Source organism: Sebastes fasciatus, chromosome 8, assembly GCF_043250625.1.
Source record: "Sebastes fasciatus isolate fSebFas1 chromosome 8, fSebFas1.pri, whole genome shotgun sequence".
Classification (NCBI taxonomy): Eukaryota; Metazoa; Chordata; class Actinopteri; order Perciformes; family Sebastidae; genus Sebastes; species Sebastes fasciatus.
The window spans coordinates 1661557-1683300 of NC_133802.1; the positions used below are offsets into that span (position 1 = coordinate 1661557).

The 21744-nt window shown below is 40.4% G+C and overlaps 1 protein-coding gene across 15 annotated transcripts in view; it reads right to left on the reverse strand.

Moving 5' to 3' along the window:
• Nucleotides 1-1986: 1986 nt before the first annotated feature.
• Nucleotides 1987-21744, reverse strand: part of hspg2 (heparan sulfate proteoglycan 2) — a 160309-nt gene continuing 140551 nt past the window's right edge. For 6 of the 15 annotated variants that reach the window (XM_074642440.1, XM_074642436.1, XM_074642439.1 and 3 more), the window contains 22 exons: nucleotides 21600-21712; nucleotides 21297-21444; nucleotides 21077-21193; nucleotides 20861-20878; nucleotides 18777-18861; nucleotides 18553-18697; nucleotides 16484-16586; nucleotides 16293-16402; nucleotides 16095-16203; nucleotides 15903-16001; nucleotides 15244-15465; nucleotides 14908-15152; nucleotides 14646-14817; nucleotides 13481-13603; nucleotides 12351-12407; nucleotides 9654-9729; nucleotides 8731-8809; nucleotides 8289-8336; nucleotides 7861-7931; nucleotides 7669-7752; nucleotides 7347-7450; nucleotides 1987-5119 (listed from right to left, as the gene is read on the reverse strand). In XM_074642440.1, the coding sequence (XP_074498541.1) occupies nucleotides 4947-5119; nucleotides 7347-7450; nucleotides 7669-7752; nucleotides 7861-7931; nucleotides 8289-8336; nucleotides 8731-8809; nucleotides 9654-9729; nucleotides 12351-12407; nucleotides 13481-13603; nucleotides 14646-14817; nucleotides 14908-15152; nucleotides 15244-15465; nucleotides 15903-16001; nucleotides 16095-16203; nucleotides 16293-16402; nucleotides 16484-16586; nucleotides 18553-18697; nucleotides 18777-18861; nucleotides 20861-20878; nucleotides 21077-21193; nucleotides 21297-21444; nucleotides 21600-21712 (2501 nt within the window). In that variant the 3' untranslated portion in view covers nucleotides 1987-4946. The remainder of the gene's footprint in view (nucleotides 5120-7346; nucleotides 7451-7668; nucleotides 7753-7860; nucleotides 7932-8288; nucleotides 8337-8730; nucleotides 8810-9653; nucleotides 9730-12350; nucleotides 12408-13480; nucleotides 13604-14645; nucleotides 14818-14907; nucleotides 15153-15243; nucleotides 15466-15902; nucleotides 16002-16094; nucleotides 16204-16292; nucleotides 16403-16483; nucleotides 16587-18552; nucleotides 18698-18776; nucleotides 18862-20860; nucleotides 20879-21076; nucleotides 21194-21296; nucleotides 21445-21599; nucleotides 21713-21744) is intronic. The other 9 variants (XM_074642452.1, XM_074642451.1, XM_074642444.1 and 6 more) reach the window with 7 other exon arrangements.

Sequence of the window (21744 nt, forward strand, 5' to 3'; positions counted from 1 at the left end):
CACCGACTGCTTCAGGTTAACGTGTCAACAGTAGTTGATGAATGTTTATTTCTATTTATACTGCATTATGAACAGCTGCAGACAAATCTATCAACTGTATTTCACAGTAATGTGTATCACTTGTACACAATATTTACAATGTACACTACTGTTCAACATTGTACCAGTGGGCAGCTCCAGGGTCGGAAAAGTCGTTAAATTTTGTTTTAGTTTGACCGAAGGCGGAGCCAGCCAAACCCCCTGCCATGAGGAAAAGACAGAGGGGAAGGGGAGAGAGAGAGCAGCAAACACTAAAATCCAACAACCAAAAACAAAAACGAACAGAATCATCACAAAAGTGAAGCTATTGCTTAAGTGCCTTAAACTGTCATTCTTTCTAGTAGCCAGCAGGGGGCGACTCCTCTGGTTGTATAGAAGTCTATGATAAAATGAGTCTACTTCTCTCTTGATTTATTACCTCAGTAAACATTGTAAACATGAGTTTATGGTCTCAATCGCTAGTTTTAAGTCTTCTTCAATACAGCATGATGTTTATTTAGTAAATGATGATCCCATTTAGAGTCAGATAGACCATAAAGCAGGGGATGCTTTAGGGCGGGGCTACCTTGTGATTGACAGGTCGCAACCACGGCGTTGTCTGGTCTGGGAGTTGTCCGTGTTTTTGTCTTAGAACTTTAAAGCTGAAGTAGGCGAGTTTGGAGCAAATATGATTAAAAAAAGTTATTTTTATAAAATCGCTATATCGTGACAGTAGTACATGAAACAGGTAACATGAAAAAAATCATGTTCCTCTGTGTCGGTGTCCTCTGGTGTCCTCCGGTGTCCTCCGGTGTCCTCCGGTGTCCTCCGGTGTCCTCCGGTGCTCCTAACGGCATCTGCAAGATTTCACATACCGGAGGAAAACAAGCAGTAAGATCTGATCTGAGAGCCGGCTGTCAATCACTCAAGAACTCCGATCAAACTAGGCAGCGCTGATCAAATATGAATCAATATTCTGTTACGTTAATGCCTAATACTCTCCTCAGATGTTCTCAGAATCATCTTGTAGTGCACAGTTTAGCTGTAAATGAGAAAGTTTGTGACGCCGCCTCCATTGTGAAATCTGGTGAAGCAGAGTCAATAGGAGCGCTCTCTCAATGAAATGACCTGTGATTGGTCAAAGTCTCCCCACCACGGGCTAGATTTTCTAAAGCCTGAAAACAGAACCATGAGGAGGAGCAGAAGTCTAGTTATCTCTCAGAACACTTGAATTACAATATGCTAAAAGGTTATTATGGGATTTTTGCCCGATGATGCTAAAAATATACTGATAATGCAGCTTTAACCCTTTCACAGTGTGTTTTCACTTCATGAAAGTTTTGGTTGCTTAAAAACGTCTTATTCAGCGTTTGGTTGTATACTTAACTCCACCCTCGTGTCACTACTGGTTGCAAAAAAAACAAGATGGCGACGGCTCAAAACCAAGGCGGCGGCCAAAATGCCAAACTCGAGGCTTCAAGATGTAGTCCACAAATCAATGGGTGACGTCATGGTGACTACATCCACTTCTTATACAGTCTATGCATTGTACACTATCAGCGTCAACAACATACTTAACCTCGTCTTTTTTTGTTCTTCCAACTTTTGCTGGCACATTCACTTTGCATGATGCTTTACATATTTATATTTATATATTATTATTATATTTATATGCCAAGGAAATTTCACAGATAAATACAGTAGATTCTATAAGATGAGAGTACTGTACCCGATGGGACAGGTTTATGTTAGAAACCTGATTTGGGTGTAGGCTTACCTCTACAAGGGAACACTGAGGCTTAACTTTGGCGGCGTAATTGGCCTCTCTTCAGGGACCGGCTCACCTAAACGCTTACCTGTGCAATGGATTATTTGGGAACAATGAAGTGATTTGAAGCAAAAATACAAAATACAGAGCAATACAGTTATACTGAGGCGGAAAAAATAAAACTCACAAGATTACAAATAGCACATGAATTTTGTTTTTAATTAAGAAACACCGAGGGCAAGGGGGGCGTCTTTTCAACATTGGAAGTGGAGCAGTCAGGTCGTCCTGACATGGACAATATTTAATCTGGTACACTTTCATTCTTTTATGCAAGTTATCCACTTTTTCTGCCATTCAGAAGTGAAACAAATTTCAAAATAAAAATGTCCATCATTACTTAAAAGTGCACCTGTCATAGTTTGCAATGGCCTAAAAACAACCACTGGAAGCAAGAGTGTACAGTGTATATATGAAAATCCAGTTTAAGAGCAGATACACAAAAAGGCACCCAACAAGGGGCGCACACGTCATTCTCTGCTTCAGTGTCCTAAACCTCAACCCAATCGTACAGCAGTTTGTGAAATAGTCACAAAATTGAATGTATTGACTTGTGTACATAGACACGAATTTCAAATTCTTTTCGTGATGTTCAGCACAAAACCAATTGTATTATGTAATCCACGTAATTGTGAACCGGGAAGTACGAGGAGTGGCCCAGGAGACCGGTGGTCGTGTCCCATGTGAAACCAGAAGTCAACGTTGATATATTTGTTGTGTAACTTCCGTACTTAAGTTGCAGCACTTTTGGAGTTATTTAAACCCAAACCACGATCTTTTCCTAAAGCTAACTAAGTAGTTGTATTGCGTAAGCCTTACCAAGTCGTTCTTTTCCTAAACTTAAGTAGTTTGTTGCCTAAGCCTTACCAAGTCGATCTTTTCCTAAACCTAACGAAGTCGTTTAATTTTGAAAAGACTGGGGCGGAAATTGTGTTGCTGACATTCGTAGGAAAAAGCAAAAAGCAAAGTCGTGCAGAGCTTCACAAAAAAAAGGGAAATCTGTGTCTCTGTACACAAATCAAATAGATTCCATTTCGTGACTATTTCACGACCTGCCGTGTGTCCTAAACCTGGACCACAACAGTGGCTCTGTTCGATTCACATATTCATATCTGAACAAAACATGATGACAACTTTCTGCGTAGATAAATAATCCATTCGTTGCATTTGGAGCCTGTAAGACTTTTTTCACTGAGTGAATAATAAGACCAGTTTCCAACCATTTGACCAGGCAGCTCCAGGTTTTACATGTGGAACTTGATTGGGGATCTGTGAAGAACTTCCAACTCAAACATGAGGGGGAAAAACAAGGGGATGTGGGAGGCAATACACAATAACCACAGGAAAGAAAATAGCAAGTAGTGATTGCTCTAAAAAACAGCAGAATCAAGCCTTGAAACAAAAGCGATGAAAAGGAGAAGAAAAACAAAAATAAAATAAATAAAAATGAGGCAACTCTAAGTGAAAGGATAGTGCTCATTTTAATTTTAAAAAGGATATTAATACAAATATTTTAAGCTTACAAAAATGAGAAAAAAAAGGTTTGCGAACCCCCAAAGTGATCGTGCCGTCGTGGTGTTGTGGTGTGGTCGACTAAAGGAGGGCGAGCATGCTTTATCAGAGCTACACTACTGGTCACAGCACCTGCAGGAGGCTTCCGCTGCATTCCTAACACAACCGAACGCTATCCCAACTGCTGATGAATCTCCTTCTGCAGAGAAAACCACAGAGCCTTCAGGGTTTTATAGCTTACTGAATTATCGCTAAAGCTACCAAACCTGAAAATTAAGTAACATCTTGAGGCAGTTCTGGGTTGACCCTCCTGAGGATATGGATAATGACACACACACACACACACACACACCTGACTCCATACTGGGGCTAGAGTGACCTGTGAGAAATGGAAGAGGCTGAGACACACATAACCAACACATTTACGAGCATACAACACTCATTCTCTAGAGATATCTACCTGTCTGGCAGATAGTTTTACACATAAATCATCTTAAACAACCACACATAAAAAATGACACCCTTTTCAGCTCTTTAAAACTGCTTTTATGAGATCTACTCAATCAAATAAGGCTGCGGAGGCAACAAATCATGCCACATTCTTATAAAATCACCCTCAAACGCCATGCATATCAACAAACAGGACACTAGCGAATACCGTTAGATGTTCTTAATCTAAGTAACCGAATTACTCTACATGTGACAGACAGACTACCACATGACTATGTGCTGTATCTTCATGTCTGACGTTAGCACCAAGGTTTCTTTCTTTTTCATAAAAAAGAACAAATACAGACACGGAAGACACAACAGCGCTGTGAATGACTCGCAAAGCAAAAAAAAAAAAAATCAGCCGAGTTAAAGCGACAGAACTTCGTAACAGTAGCGGTTATTAATTTGTATTTGATAACCTGAGTTGTGTACTGAAGCTGCGTGTGACCGTGACCATGTGTGCTCCTCTTCCAACTATTTGCAAAAGACTGTAAGCATGCTCGCTTGCGCGCGCCCAAACAAGAAAAGTTCCTCTACAAAAGTGAAGAAAGAAGGCCTAAACATCTTCAAGTATTAATACAGTTAGGCCTTTAAAAAGCCCTGGACACACAGTATTAGAACCCAGAATAAACTCTAGGAAAGTTGCAGAGCAGTTATGGTTAGTTTGCATGTTTTTCCCCCCACAAATATAATATATATATATATTCATATGTATATAAATAAAAATTCAGTGCTGTAAAAACATCTCCAACTCCATAGGATCTGACCCATCGTAGAAGGTCTAATATGTTTTACTCTTACTCTTCTCATGGCTAAAACTACTGCTGGAAGTATGTAAACTGTACTGGTTCTCCTGTGTTAATAGTCCTTCATTGAGAATACAACACTGACGAAGAGAAGACTTGTTAATATCGTTTCATTTTTTCTCTCTTTTTTTTGGTTTTACTGCACACAGAGAAACATATCCTGTTGTGTCATTTTTTTTGGTAGCAGCAAAGCACCAAGTCTCTCTGTGTGAGTCTGCTGTGTGTGTATGACATCACTCCATAGTCTCTGTGTGTGTGTATGTGTGTGTTTGTGTAAGTGTATATGCTGCGATCTATGAAGAGCACGGCAGCACATTGACACCGTGGGCTGCGTGGGTCTGCAGGTCGATGGCCTGGGCTGGCTGCTGTCCCGGCCGGGCGTTCATCAGTGCCAGGTTCCTCACGCAGCCCGTCATTCCAGACAAAAACTTCCCTCCAGTCATAGCAGCCATGTCTGGGGCTCCACCTGTCACAACACACACACAGAAAGCAACATGTGAGAAAGTTTCTCTTTGAACATTTGGACCCACAAAACAGTTTTGAGGAGATTTTGGTCTCTGATATAGCTTGAAATAAATGAAGAAATTTGGGAGAAATACAGAAAATCAACTAAATAAGGTTACATTTTCAATTTCTGCAGTGATGAACTCTTTTATACGGAGCAGTGGGCTACCTCTGGGTCTGAAAAGTGAAGCCAATACTGAAGTGCTTTAAACTTGCATTCTTATTAACAGCCAGCAGGAGGCGACTCCTCTGGTTGTTAAAAGAAGTCTGGTTGTATAGAAGTCTATGAGAAAATGAGTCTACTTCTCTCTTGATTTATTACCTCAGTAAACATTGTAAACATGAGTTTATGGTTTCAATCACTAGTTTCAAGTCTTCTTCAATACAGCATGATGTTCATTTAGTAAATGATGATCCCATTTAGAGTCAGATAGACCAAAAAGCAGGGGATGCTTTGGTGATTGACAGGTCGCTACCACGGCGTTGTCTGATCTGGGAGTTGTCCATGTTTTCGTCTTACCCACAGTGGGTTTTCATTCATTTCATTTCATGAAAGTTAATTACAACCTTTTGGTCGCCTAAAATGTCTTTTTCAGCGTTCGGTTGTTCTAAGTTCCACCCTCTTGTGTCACTTCTGGTTGCAAAAAAACAAGATGGCGACGGCCAAAATGCTGAACTCGAGGCATCAAAACAGCAGTCCACAAACCAATGGGTAACGTCCCGATGATTACGTCCACTTCTTATATACAGTCTATGACATGGAGCCCCAAAACTGAGAAAATGTACCAATCTAGAGGATAGCTAGTTTAATTGTGTGGATAGCTAGCTAGCTTAACAGTAAAAAAAACAAAAAAACAAAACTTGCTTCAAAAGCCGGCGCTCTTCCTGGGTTTAGTCATCAGTGTTTTCAGATAAGTTAGCTAGCCACACAGTTTTTGGCTGGACCGCAGAAGTCTGTCACTGACTAACTGACTGAATGATGAAGTTACAGGATTGGTCAGCCGACTGTTGGAGTTTCCTCATTGGCCGTTGCTCTTTCAAAATGAAAAGGCGGAGAACAGTTCTGTGTTTATGTTTTCTGGGGAGCGTGTCAGCAGTTCAATGTATCATTACATAGTGCTGTTGTTGTGCATGTGCTATTGTTTATGTTCGTTTAAGTTACGTTATGTTGTGCTTTGTATTGTGTTACCGTGCATTCACACCAAGCGCAAAGCACATTTTTCGTCTCGCTTTCCTCCAGAAATAACCACTGTTGCTGCTTTGAACATGTTGTGGAAGTCCCAGATATGTCAGAAAACCAAACGCTGTTGTGTCTGGGTTCATAACGTCACCTGGCGGCGAGCTGTATTTACACACTGTATCTGTATTTAGCAAGCCACACGTTGCTACTGCGGTATGAACCCAAAATAATAATAATAATAATAATAATACAATAAACGGATCAAAATGATGCCAGAATAACGACATTATGATGTTGATTTGTAAAAAGTCTGAATTCATGCTTTATGAAGTCTCTCTGCAAGACGACAAGTAAACAACTTTTAAGATGCTTGTTTTCTGAATGGAGTTCGGATCGATCACTGCCAGGCTATGCTAACATTGTAGCTGCTCCATTAACACTCCATCTAGGAATAAATACGGCAGCAACAACATCAGTGATGACAGCGGGGGAATCTCAACGCTGATAAACTTATACTTAAAATATAAGTATGTGTATATTGTTACACACCACTTATATGATGAATGCTTTTGATACACATGCTTTAATAAAAAACTGAAATACTGTTAACCTTGCGTACTGTATGTCATGCTAATACCTTTTCACCTTGTATACAATTTATAATATACTGACTAGTAAATGTTACCATTTACTATTACTGAATGTCATTTGCTTCATTATAAGTTGTCTTTCAATCAAACATTAAGATATAAGTGGACAAAAATGTTCATAAAACATTATTGACATGACCACTGACTATTTGTGTAACAATTTACCCACAAATTCACATCCTGACCAGATACGGTCCAGACATATACTTGGTTTTGACCGAGTCTTGTTTTTTTTACAACCTGTTAAATGAAAAGTATAAAGCCTTCTATTTTTCTACACTCCATTTAAATTAGGATTGGGCCGATGAAAGTCATCGACCACTGAGCCCAACATCGTGATCTGCTTTCAATCCACTCACCAAGGTATATACTGCCCTTGGTGTTGACCATGAGGCTCCTGCCTTTAGACTGTCCATGTAACGTGGCTCCTCCATCAATCCGGATGTATCCATCTTTTCCAGTTCTGCAAGAGCACAAGGAGACAAAACACAACTCAATACGAGCACTGAACATGCACAGACAAATCAGAAAACTGCAGATGCAGTTAATATATTGATAATATCTGATATAGTTAGTACAGTATATATATTTATAAAAACAAAACAGCTATATATACAGTATATGCATACATATATACATACATTTAAATGTATGTATATATGTATATATAAACATACAGACCTGACTGCTGTGACCTTATGCCATCTCCCATCATTGATGGCCCTCCGGGACAAGATCTCTGCCTCTCCGCTGCCCAACTGGTAACTGGATATCATACAAATCATGAGCATTACTACCCCATTAATATGAGCTGAAAATAATAAAAACTCATCTAGATGTCCACAGAGCTACGGAGTTACAGGGCTGAGTCACCTGAAAACAAGGTGTCCATTCTGCAGGCCGAGGCTGATGAAGTCCTTGCCTTTGCCGTGTTCTCCAAGTTCCTGGAAGTAAATGTGTTTAGTCAGCAGAGGGAGAGGATGTTGTGCGATTGAATACTGTGAACCACTGAACAGCTGCCCTGCAGTCATTTTCCGCACCAACTGTTATGATTGCAAATATGACGCAATGCAAACAGATTGCATCCAACAGTATTTGTAAAAGTGTGACATAAAACCTTCCATGAAAAGTCCCAACAGTGACAATAGAAGCCATCATGCACATTGTGCAAAACAAACACTTTTTCATTTCAAATGGCGTGTTTCTCCACAAGTATCTTATAAATATACATAATAAAATGTAACACACATGTTATGAGTCATGCAAAATAAACAAGGAGTGTCTTGTGTTTGAGTGGATACCTTTTTACTAGCATGCACCTTTCGCAAATTGCGTGCGCCATTGGTCTCCTGAGGAAAATGGAGGGTGAGTTAGAGAAGCAACATGCATTTATTTAGTGGTGTGAGATGGAGCCGGGCTCGCAGCCAACTTGTCCGACAATGTCTCAGCCTCAGTGGCACAAGTATGAATTAGACAGTTAACACTGAAATGAAAGACAATGTAAGAGCTGTATTATTGGTGACATGTAAGTAAAACAACTCTCTGAATGCTATGAGAACATTAATGAGCATCATTTATTTACAGATGAGGTAATGGGGATGATTAAGGGTGCTGAAGTGCAGTTGCAAAGTTAGAGTGATGATGAAAAGGTGGAAGGGAAGCATGTGAGTATCAGGTTTAAGATGTGGATTAAAACCAGGGCTCAGTTTTATAAATAAGTGTCAGGACAGGACCAGGACTTACCACTCCGTGCCACAAGATCAGCCCCTCAGAGGAGCTTGTGTTGATCTCCAGTTCGATGGTCTCTGGCGAGTCATGGGCACTAAAACAGAAAAAATGACAATAATTTGACCCATGAGGCATTGTTACATGAACTCCTAATAATACACCGTCTGCTATAGCAGTGGTTCTCAAACTTTTTTCAATAATGTACACCCTTTGAAATATGTTCTCAGCCAAGTACTCCATAACCAGCGCAAAACCTTTTTTTATAGAAAAAGAAGTGTTTGTTGCAGCAGTTGACAGTTTACGGCAGTTAATGATTGTATTGAAAATAGGAATATTGTATATAAAATGTAGTTTATCAAACTTACATTTAAATTTTGTCATTGAACTCATAATAATATCATTATTTTAGGAATTATGCATGACTGATATTTTTTAAATTAAAGGTGCTATTGATAACATTGATAACATTCAGCCAGTAGATGTCACCATTCCATTCCATTGACTTCACAACAAATGGTTGCCAGGCACTTACCATCAATCTCTGCCATCTATCTGTTTTTTTTGCACACTAACTGACGACCCAGAGATACCACGTGATACCAACGTTGTTTTACTATTGGCTCACAGGCCTTGTTAGAAGTTGGAACCAAACGTCAGATATCTTCCACAGAGATAAACAAAACATTCATTTTGGACCCGCAAAAAATATTCATCATAATATTTTTTTTTCAGGAAAAGCCATACATTTATTTGGCACGTTTTTAAAGGCTCTGTAGATGTATTATTATTATTATTTTTAATATTTGTCTGCATAGAAATTTCATCAATAAGACATTTAACATTTTAAAAATCTCACCTACCCCCTTCAGTACTCCAGCTAGTACCCCCATTTAAGAAACACTGTGCTATAACGGTGTAGAAAAACAAAATACAGTTACCTTCTTGGGAAAATGGATTTAGGAAGGGCAATGTATCCATCATCATGGAAATGAGCTGCATACTGATAGGGTGAATCTAGAAACAAATACAGTAAATACAGGTTAAAAATGATATTCAAATAAGTGTAAGGCTGCTGTGGACTTTCATTCTCACTGTTATGGTGCCCTCCAGTGGCGAAAGCATGGAAGAAACTCTGGTAAGACGGGCTTGGTTAGATACAACAGTTATAGACAAAGAGGTATTCTTTCACTGAAATCACTCAGCAAAGTATTTGATTTGTTGGTGGTGTTTAAAGTGAGACTATGTAACATTTAAAATAAAGAAATACATTTTTCCTCTTACCAATGAAAAGTTGAATTCATAAGCAATATAGCTTATGGTGGCTGATATTACTGAATTAGTTTGTTGACCTTGTTACTCTTCTTTGTTTGTGCTACTGTCACAGTAGGTTTTAGCATGTCAGAGATAAATTCCATAAACACGGTGTGTTACTTCTTGTTTTACTACAGTGATACAACTAAATCTATACAGCGTGGCCGTAGCACAAGTAAAGAAAGATAATAAAGTCAGCAAACTGACTCAGTCACAAAGTAATATCTGTCTGAAGTTAGCTAACGTTAGCCACCATATAAGCACACACCAGACCATGCAAGTCTGTAACAGCAACACTTCTAGTGTATAGAAATCAGAAATTGGGTGTTTTATTGCTTACAACTTTTCATTTGTAAGAGGAAGATAATGTTATTAATTGATTAATAATGAACTGTAAATAAAAATAGGCATTGATAAATCTGTTTACAAATGAATTAATAAATCTGTGAATAAATAGACTAAATTACATAGTAATTCATTCTTTGAAATTTTAATGGGCAATAAAAAGAAGAATTATAAGAAGAATTTACAAATTAAATATCAATCCATCAACAATTAGTCAAAATTAAAAAGGGATTTACAAAAAAACATAAAACAGTCAATAAGTACAGCATTTAAAAATACATACATGAATTTATAAATAAATAATGTAATTTAAAAATCTATTTGAAAATGCAGTTTAAAAAGAGAAATAAGTAACTTATTTGAATTATCAGACAAAGGCAACATTTCTCTGCTGCTTTTCCTAAACGTATTAGCTATTGGATTTGCTGAGTCCATCATTTGACCATTCAAATGTCAAATAATTAATTACGTTGTACTTTAGTCCATTTATTTATAGATTAATACTGTACATTCATTTGTAAACAAATATATTAATGCCTATTTTTTATCGTACAATTAGTTATTAATCAATTAAACGCTTTATTACTATTTCCGCGACTCTTGTGATCCTTCAAAAAATCATATGCAAATACTGCAATTTCAAAACCAAAAACAACAAAACTCTTCAGTACGTCCAAACCAGGCTCCATGATGCAACACTCATGACAGTCCTCACCAACATATGAGCAATTTGCTATTTCCTCACACGCTGCACCATCTCTGACCTTCCACAGACTGAACTCACCATGGGTCCATGCACAAATATTACATTAAAGCTGCAGTTGGTAACTTTTATCGAAATAACTTTTTTTTTTAAATCATATTTGTTCAAACTGTCACTATATCCTGGCAGTAGTATACGAAACAGATAATCTCTGAAGAAATCTGGTTCCTCTGTGTCCTGTGCTCCTTATTGCATTTACAAGATTCCACCGCGCCCGAAGGAAAACAACCATATATATAAATTACTAATTTATAAAGTTACATTTACGTTATTATTTTATATTTAATTATGTTTATATTCAAAACTTATATTTGAACTGCACTTTTTTATGCCTTAGATTATAATTTTGCACTTACTTTTACTTGTGTGATTTCCTATTTTATATATATACGTATTTTATGAGCATTGTTGGAGGAACCTGAGACCAAAGATTTCCATTTTAAATGACTGCTTTGCTGAAATTGATGAATGACAAATAAAAAACCTTGAACCTTGAATCAAGATTCTGTTACTGTAATGCCTATTTCCCTCCTCAGATCATTTCTGAAACATATTTTAGTGTTGTGATTAGCTGTAAAATGAGCTGGTTTTGGCTCGACTGTTTTCAACATGGTGGCCGGGTTTAAACGTTCTCATTTTACAGCCTTTACTACCTTTACAACAGTATGCTAAAATAATTTGTATAAAAGTTACCAACTGCAGCATTAATACAGAATATGTTTGAAATACACCTCATCTCACCCAAACACCCTCACACGGTGCCTTCAACAAACATGTTTGAGTTGTTAGTAACAGCACAAATGTGTTTGGACTTTCAGAGAGAAGAAGAAGTATTTTTTGTGTATATTCTTGTTGTATAGAAAGGCATTCTTGAGGTAGACGGAGACGAGATTTTATGTTGTGAGTAGCCATCATGACGACAGGGGGAAAAGAAAAACAAGGGGAATTCCACATTTCCATCTGGGTCCAAAAACAGGCATCACAAATCTGTTACCATCCTGTTACCTTTTAGCAAAGATGTAGAATTCCCCTCTCCCAACGGTCCGATGGGGATAAGAGCCTCAGTTGAGTACAGACGTGTGTTTGGTATGTGCGAACATGTGTTAGGCAATAGACGGTTTGGGTTGCGTTGGAAGGGACACGGGGCCCCTCGAGCTCAGACGGGCCCCTGTTAGTCACAGTCGTGTCAGGCAGACTGAATATTGAGATACTGTACCATTTGCCTCGCTACTTTCCAAATTCCTCAGGGCCTCGGGGAAGCTGGAGACCTGGCCTGTGTGTGCAGGATATATAGCCATGAGAGTGCAGGGGTAAGACATACGTAATCACTTTGGGTTAACCCTCTTGCTGTCTGATGTTAGAAGGGCTTCATACTATGAGTCATATTGCCTCATTTCTGGCTGTGTGTCTAGTGTTTCAGCTTTGAATATCTTTGTCTATAGGATGTTTGCAGTAACGTACTGAAGGGGGACAAATGCTTTGGAGAAATGGAGAATTATTTTCAGAACTGCTTTTAGACAGATTCCGCTACTGAATTTGTAGAATCATAAATTAAAGAGGACATATCATGCTCATTTCCAGGTTCATACTTGTATTTTAGGTTTCTACTAGAACATGTTTACATACTTTAATGTTCAAAAAACACATTATTATTCTCATCCTGTCTGTCTGATTATACCTGTATTCACGCTCTGTCTGAAACGCTCTGTTTTAGAGCCTGTCTCTTTAAGACCCCCTCCTGAAAAAGCCCAGTCTGCTCTGCTTGGCTTGCGAGACAAATATGGTGCACCTTAACAAAGATACTGTGCGTTCCAACACCCATACTACCACACTATTTAGTATGCCAGAAAAAGATTTAGCATGTCCCAGTACATAGTATGTCTAATGCAGTATACTAAAATACCAGGATGTCCTACTACATCACGTCGCATTTTGCAGTATGCAAGTAAGCATGCTCTGTAAGGGTAGCTACAAAATGTACTAAAAGTAAATAGAAAAAGTGTATGATTTGGAACTTAGCCGTAGTTCTCAAACTGTGGGCGCTATATTCTAATGAGCCTGCATGTGACATAGGAAGGGGAGCCAAATTTGAATGGCTTGTTGAATCACATGTTTTCTCATCTAGACAGCCCACAAAAAACTGACTTGGTCGTCTTATTTCACAGTTTGTGGGTTGGTAGGAACTCCAGATACCCAGATGTATGAGCACAAGCACTGGAAAGGTTTTTCATGATATGTCCCCTTTAACAATACAATTAAATATTTTTCTCACACGTTCTGCTATTTCTGGCTGTGACTGTTATATCATATTAGGTATACATGGTTGTGTAGCTAGTCAGTACTTACTTTCTTCACAGTTCAGGCCCGTGTGGCCGGGTGCACACACACACTGGCCGTCGACACAGCTGCCGCCGTTCTGGCATTGAAGGTTGCTCTGGCACACGTCTTTCACCACCTCACAACGCTCACCTGGGTGAAAGGTCATGGACATGGAAAATGCTCATTATTTTTCAAGGAACAGATCTGTTTTAATTAGGGCTGTCGCTATAATAACACCTTAACACAAATTGTGTTTTTTATTTAGCCACAGACTCAGTTTTAAAGCTAGAGGATGCTTGTATCATATGAAACTAGCAAACCTGAGGAATCCATCGGTACCAACCATGTCATACTAGCTTGTCGCAAAGGAGGCTAAATAACTCTTCAATTACACGAAATTTTGGTGAGGAAAAACTGGCATGGCCGTTTTCAAAGGAGTCCCTTGACCTCTGACCTCCAGATATGTGAATGTAAATGGGTTCTATGGGTACCCACGAGTCTCCCCTTTACAGACATGCCCACTTTATGATAATCACATGCAGTTGGGGCAAGTCATAGTCAAGTCAGCACACTGACACACTGACAGCTGTTGTTGTCTGTTGGGCTGCAGTTTGTCATGTTATGATTGGAGCATATTGTTTTATGTTAAATGCAGTACCTGTGAGGGTTTCTGGACAATATCTGTCATTGATTTGTGTTGTTAATTGATTTACAATAATAAATATATACATACATTTGCATATGACAAGCATATTTGTCCACTTAAGAGTATTAAATACTTGACAAATCTCCCTTTAGGGTACATTTTGAACAGATACAAATTTATTTATTTAAATTTATTTGCGATTAATCACAAGTAAATATTTTAATCAATTGACAGTCCTAGTTTAAATAGATTTTTTTTTTTTATGTCCCGATGCATGGATTTCCTAGAAGCCGATGAGCATAGTTGATAGTTAAGGAGGTCGCCTTCAACAAAACACAGCTCCTAAAATCTTTCACTTATAGAAAGTGAAGTGAAAAAATGGGCAGAAAAACACAAACGTGGTGCACCTGAATCCAGAGCTGTGTTGCAAATAATAATAATGAACCATGGAGAAAGATTTGCAAATGTTGCTAAGGAATTCTGGGCAGATCTGACGAATGCTATGTCTTTTCCAGTGTTAATAAGACTTTGAGCATGAGCACTAACCTTCAAATCCATCCTTACAGAGGCACTGGTACTCATATTCAAAACTGGACATGCAGTGACCGCCGTTCAGGCACGGCCGGCGGTCGCAGGGGCTGTTGTCCACACATTTGCGGATAGATCTGCTTTCTGTGAAGCTGTAGGACAGATCCACCTTCTTGTTGTTGATGGAAATCTAAGCACACAGCGCAGACACGTTTAAGTAACCGCATACAGAAAACATTAATTGCTTTATATTTCCTTTTTCAGTACAGAGAGAGCTCACCTCTCCTATACATCCCTCAAACAGCTCGCTGACATTGGCGGGCATAGGCAGGATGTCCATGTTGGGGACTCCTCCCAGGTACATGGGGGTGTGGATATTGAGGCCCTGGGCTTTTCCTGGAGACGTCTTTCTCTCCACTGGACCTTGATCGACCTTCAGGTGGCCGGCCCTCTTGTTTCGCTCGGCCACGATTCTGTGCCACTGGCCCAGAGAGACTGGCTCTGGACTGAGAAGGATCGCCTGGCCTGAAAATCAAGATGGGCCCAGAGAGACGTTAATGTCTTACATCCATCAATACCTTTATGACAGTACAACCGATTAGTTTTGATACTTTACCTGTGCCCAGCTCATATCTGAACTCTACGTGTCCCTCCACCATGGAGATGGCCACAAAGTCCTCAACCTTCATTTTCTTCCCTCCACAGAAGAATATCAGGCCATCTCTTTCCAGCGGCTTGAACTCCAGCTCAACACGCAGGTCATCATGGACGTTAGTCAGGGGAGGGTAGGCTATGTATGACTCCTCGCCATCAAACAGCGGAGTGGTCACCAGTTCCCCTAGTGTAAGATAACAAGGAGAAAAATGCATTCAAATTTAGAATTTCTTGAAGGATATTTTGAAGGAAAAATATTCGATACCAATATTGTTTATCTTCGTAAAAATACTTTACTTTATCAGCCTATTTTATCTGTAGTTTGGGATTTAACCTGTAATTATTATTACTGTCAATGTGTACTTAATTTATTATTATTTATTTTATTTAAATTATTATTTTTTTAATCTTATTTGCTTCTTTTTTTAAATCTAACTTTGTTTTTTATTCTTTATCCTTTTTGCATCGGCAATGGGTGAGATTTGGGTGGGAGGGGGCTTTGGGGGAAAAATACCAAAAATATGGAGGGACAATAATTTACATTTGTGCTCTATTTGTATGTTTCTGTAGACCTGATGTTCCCAATAAATTATTATGTAAAAAAAAGAATATTTTTCTTACCATCCATGCATTTGTTTCCAAACTTGCCAAGATGGCAGCGGCAGTCATAGCCGAGGCCGTTTTGGCGGTTGATGCAAGTGGCGTCTGGTCCGCAGGCCTCTGTGGGAGTTTAGGTTGCAAACATTTTGATTATTTACTAGTATAATATTGCACTATCAATGGTGCATATGGACAGAGTTGATTCCCATGTACCTGAGTGACAATGCAGGGATGAGTGGTGCTGGCAGTTGCTGCCTGTGAATCCTCTGGGGCAGCCGCATTTATACAAGCTGGTCTCTGAGTCCTCACACCTTCCTCCATTCTGAATAACCACAATGGAAGAAATGAACTGGATGGAATTAAACACAGACCGAAGGCTACAAATACATCAAGTGGATGGATGTGACTGACCTGGCATGGGTGGTCTTTGCACGTGGGGCAGTTTGTGACACCAGTAGAGCTGCGGTCGAGGTCTTTGAAGATGACCTCCTCACCTTGGATGACCAGCTGACGGATACAGCCTGCATAGTAGCAATATTAAATAAGGACAAGTCTTCAAGCCAACAGGAATTTTTTTCTCTATACCATATTTTCTTTCTTACCAACAAAACCAGTCTTAATTCCTGCAGTTTTGGTGATGACTGTGTAGTTGGGGTAACCACCCACATGCAGCTCCTCATTCAGATCCAAGCCCTGGAACTTGCCCTGAGGACCGGATATGTGCATTTATGAAACATATTAAAGCTGCAGTCTGTAACTTTGAACAAATATGATAAAAAAACTTTTTATAAAACTTTCCCAATATCCTCACACGTCTCTTCAACATTGCGTGGAAGTCGGTGACGTTGCCTAAGGAGTGGCAGGGGGACCAGAGAGTGTGTGCCAATTACAGGGGTATCACACTACTCGGCCTCCCTGGTAAAGTCTACTCCAAGGTGCTGGAAAGGAGAGTTCGGCCTATTGCTCGAACCTCGGATCGAAGAGGAACAATGCGGATTCTGTCCTGGCCGTGGAACAACGGACCAGCTCTTCACTCTCACGAGGATTCCTGGAGGGGGCCTGGGAGTATGCCTTTCCAGTCTACATGTGTTTTGTGGACTTGGAGAAGGCGTATGACCGGGTCCCCCGGGAGATACTGTGGGGATGCTGCGGGAGTATGGGGTGAGGGGGGCACTTCTCAGGGCCATCCAATCCCTGTACTCCCAAAGCAAGAGCTTTGTTCGGGATTTCGGCAGTAAGTCGGACTCGTTTCCGGTGGAGGTTGGCCTTCGCCGGGGCTGCGCTTTGTCACCAATCCTGTGATATTCATGGACAGGATATCGAGACGGAGGATTGAGGATCTCATCGCTGCTTTTTGCAGATGATGTGGTCCTGTTGGTATCATCGGTCTGCGACCTTCAGCACTCACTGGATCGGTTCGCAGTCGAGTGTGAAGCGGCCGGGATGAGGATCAGCACCTCTAAATCTGTGGCCGTGGTTCTCAGCAGGAAACCGGTGGATTGCCTACTCCGGGTAGGGAATGAGTCCTTACCCCAAGTGAAGGAGTTCAAGTACCTTGGGGTCTTGTTCGCGAGTAAGGGGACTATGTAGCGTGAGATCGACCGGAGAATCGGAGCATTGGGGGGGGGGTATTGCATTCGCTTTACCGCACCGTTGTGACGAAAAGAGAGCTGAGCCGGAAGGCAAAGCTCTCGATCTACCGGTCAATCTTCGTTCGTACTCTCACCTATGGTCATGAGGGCTGGGTCATGATCCAAAGAACTAGATCGCGGGTACAAGCGGCCGATATGGGTTTTCTCAGGAGGGTGGCTGGCATCTCCCTTAGAGATAGGGTGAGAAGCTCAGTCATCAGTGAGGGACTCGGAGTAGAGCCGCTACTCCTTTACGTTGAAAGCTGAGGTGGTTTGGGCATCTAGTAATGATGCCCCCTTCATGGGCGCCTCCCTAGGGAGGCGTTCCAGGCACGACCAGCTGGGAGGAGGCCACGGGGAAGACCCAGGACTAGGTGGAGAGATTATATCTCCACACTGGCCTGGGAACGCCTCGGGATCCCCCAGTCAGAGCTGGTTAATGTGGCCCAGGAAAGGGAAGTTTGGGGTCCCCTGCTGGAGCTGTTGCCCCCGCGACCCGATCCCAGATAAGAGGTTGAAGATGAGTATGAGTGAGATGAGTATATCCTGACAGTAGTGCATGAGACAGATAATCTGTGAAAAAAATCAAGTTCCTCCGCCTCCTTTTAGTGCTCCTAATGGTATTTGCAAGATTCTACTACGCCGAAGGAAAACAACTAGTCAGAGCTGGGGAGTCTCTACAACAGCTGTCAATCACAGCTCGTGAAACTCTCGAACTCTGATTAAACGGTCAAACTAGGGAAGATCAAATATGAATTAATATTCTGTTATTGTAATGCCTGTTTCTCTCCTCAGATGTTCTCAGAATCATCTTGTAGTGAACTGTTTAGCTGTAAAATGAGAACGTTTTCTCCGGCTGGTGGGCGGTGCTTGGTTTTGGCTCGACTTTTTTCAACATGGCGGCCGGGTCACAAACTTTCTCATTCTACAGCTAAACACTTTTTTATTATATTTGCTTTAAGTTACCAACTGTAACTTACATTAATGAATTCAATGCACATATGTGACAGTGGGAGTTACATTTACATTGACAGAAGTACCTGTGAGCTGCCGTTGATGAGCTCCCCTCCGTCCACAATGATATAGCCCAAGGTGTGGTTGCGGTACAGCTCAACTGTGTGGAACTCTCCCAGTTTGACAGGGTTGGGGTCACGTATGGTGGCCATGCCAGAGCCCACGTCAAACCTGAGACAACATCAGAATCATTATCAACATGGTCATCATGCAGTGTTTAGGAGATCTTTTAAGATCAGTACAAACTGACCTGAACTCCAAGCGGCCGCCCACAAGTCCCAGAGAGATAAAGTCTGCTCCTGTGGTCCTTCTCTGGCCATTGTAGAGGATCATCCCTACACCACAAAGACAGGATGAGTGAGAACTAGAAAAAAACGTATACCCTACAATAACATCCATCTCAATAAGTCAATAAATCTAGTAGTTTGATTTAAACAAGTGGAATCTTCCAGTTCGTTCAAGAATTGTCTTGACGGAACAGAATAATTTCCGTTCTTCAGCGTTGTCTCAAGATAATTATTTCTTTAATATTCCTGAAATAACCATCTGATCCCACTGGTAGAACTTTTTAGTCAGGAAAAAAAAGATTTAAGACTAAATGTGAGAGTAAGTGACTTGTTAGGATGGACATTGCTTGCAACAGAGTCAGTCATACACAAGGTAAACTGGGTGGTAAAGCAGCATGCTATGGTGAGGCAAGTTTAAAGCCAACCAAAGCCAGGTTATAAGCTGCCATCCTATCTGGGCATCATTGTAAAACTCGTCCTCCTTCTTCTGTCTCCACATGCCGGGAACACATGCTTTATATGAGCCACAGGGGCTCATGGGGAAGCAGGAACATGCCCTCTTAACATGTCTCCATCTACAGTATATCATCTCTGATAGTTGTGAAAATGAGTGATCAAGAGAGAGTCAAATGCATGAATGTGCAACACAAAGTTGATTGTTTAAAGCTAAGGTTGGTAATCTTGAGAAACTAGCAAGAGCGCGCTAGAGTTTAAAAATGATCCAACCTAAAAACCCAGCCCAGTGTTGCCAACTCTTTTCCACTGAAAGTAGCTTGCAGCACTAGCTCCAAAAGTCCTGAGATCTAGAGAAAGTCTCCAAGTCATCAACACTGACAGTCCGTCCCTTCAGGCCTCCCTCCAAAGACACTCCCCCAACATTATCACTATGAATGTAAACAACCAACATGGCTTTTGTCAGTACCATAGACCATATATAAAGATGGACGACATGAAAGCTTCCCAAAAATGAATCCAAAACATCTTGATCGCCTCCTGTTGGCTGGTATAGGTCATAAATCCCTCCATGTTAGCAGATGGGACATGGGTCAAACTAAAAAGTCAAAGTACACGTCAAATCCATTTTTCCCAAAGATGGTTTCTGTCATTTTAGTTAGCTCTTATCACGCTGATGGTTCAAGTGTTCATTTTTTCTGATAAGTTTGGTTTTAATTAGTTCTTTGATGCTATATAAAGGTGGTGAATGAAATGATTGGACATGTTTATTACAGTCCTGCGACAGCCACAGATACTGGCTTTTTTCTTTATTTTTTGTCAGTGCATTTGATTTATTGATTGCTGTCGGGATGTAATGAGAATTTCAACAAATATAACAAAGATGTTTTTGAAGAAGATTACCAACCCTAGCTTTAAGTGTAAAACAAGTTTACAGTAACATGCTGTAGATGTTTGTATCACACATTTATACATTTAAGGAGCCAAGAATGCTCAAATAGCTTTTGCAATAAATGTGTAGCTTGTTTGTTACCTGATGCGTGAGATGTGCTGAGACAAGCAAAAATCCAAACAGTCACACATAAGTTGCCAGTCAACATAAAGAATAACAGCTGTATGTCTTTTCCTTTGGTTTTCCAAACATCTTACTGCACTGTTTATTCATTTTGCTGTCACGCTCCCACACATCCGGCACCAGCTGTGGGTAGGTTAAAAGAAACCATATTTTCTTGCAAAGGCAATTTGACTTACTGTGGCTCTCACTATTTTCAGAACCGCAGTAATGTTTGAATAAAAGAACAGCAACAGAAATGTTTGTGTAGCGTTGCCTTTAACAGTCCTAGCATACAGGGACTGTGGTGTTTAGCAGCGTTAATGCTGTGTAGTAGAAGCTGATGACTGGGGTGTAAAAGTAGATTTGTGATCATGACTGAAAAAAGCCTTTATGAAAAACATGCACCATCTTCTTGCATCTCTTTCACAGCCCCTAAATCAGCTCTGAGCTGGATTATGTGAAATATGTCTGATGGAGCCAAAAAGCAGCACTGCCAACATCAGTCTGGAGCTCCTGTTGCTCTCAAGCACTGAGACTCACCAGCGTACAATATGAGACCTTCCCAACACGTGGGTGAGGGAGACAAGGACAGGGACAGAAGACGCAGTGAAGTTATACATGAGGAAATATGAAAAACATGATACACATCATAGTACAAAAAGCAGAAAACATACACAAGATTCAACAAGAAAAACGTGTACAATAATAAACTATTCAATTCAGCTGTGAAGCACATTTAAGGTTGCACCTCCTTACCATCAACATTATCAGGTCTGAAGTTGATCTTGATGCTGAAAGCCTTGTATGCATTTTTGATGGTGGGCAGGGTGAGGTAGGACAAGGGTTCCTGGGCAAAGTACGGCATCACTCTCTCTGAGAAAAAAGCACATAGCATCATAATTCATACTTCAAACCTTTCTTTAATTGATTTATTTAATGACATTACTTCCCAGTACTCTCCACACTGCAGACTAACCGTGAACTTGAAGTGTAGTAAAGGCTTCCACTTTTCCCTGTTTGTTAGAGGCGGTGCAGACGTACGTCCCAGAATCCTCGTGGGCGACGCGAGGAACCGTCAGTACGTTGACTTCTTGGAAACACTTGGGAGGAAGCTCTCCATCCAACTAGATACAGAAACAGACACAATCAGTATTATGAATAATATTAGCAACAACAAGTTTACTCTCTTCAAGCATAAAGACTACAGACATCATTATGTATTTAAATGTTCCATCTTGAAAACATTAAATTGATTGAATTACAGAAATATCTTGTTTACCTTGGACCATTTGATCTCAGGTATAGGGTATCCTGAAGCCACACAGGGCAAGACCGCATCAGACCCAACTGTCACCTCCTTAGTTTCAGGTAGTGCAGCAATTTGAGGAAGAGCTGTGCAAACAGGAAACGGGTTTAAATAAGTG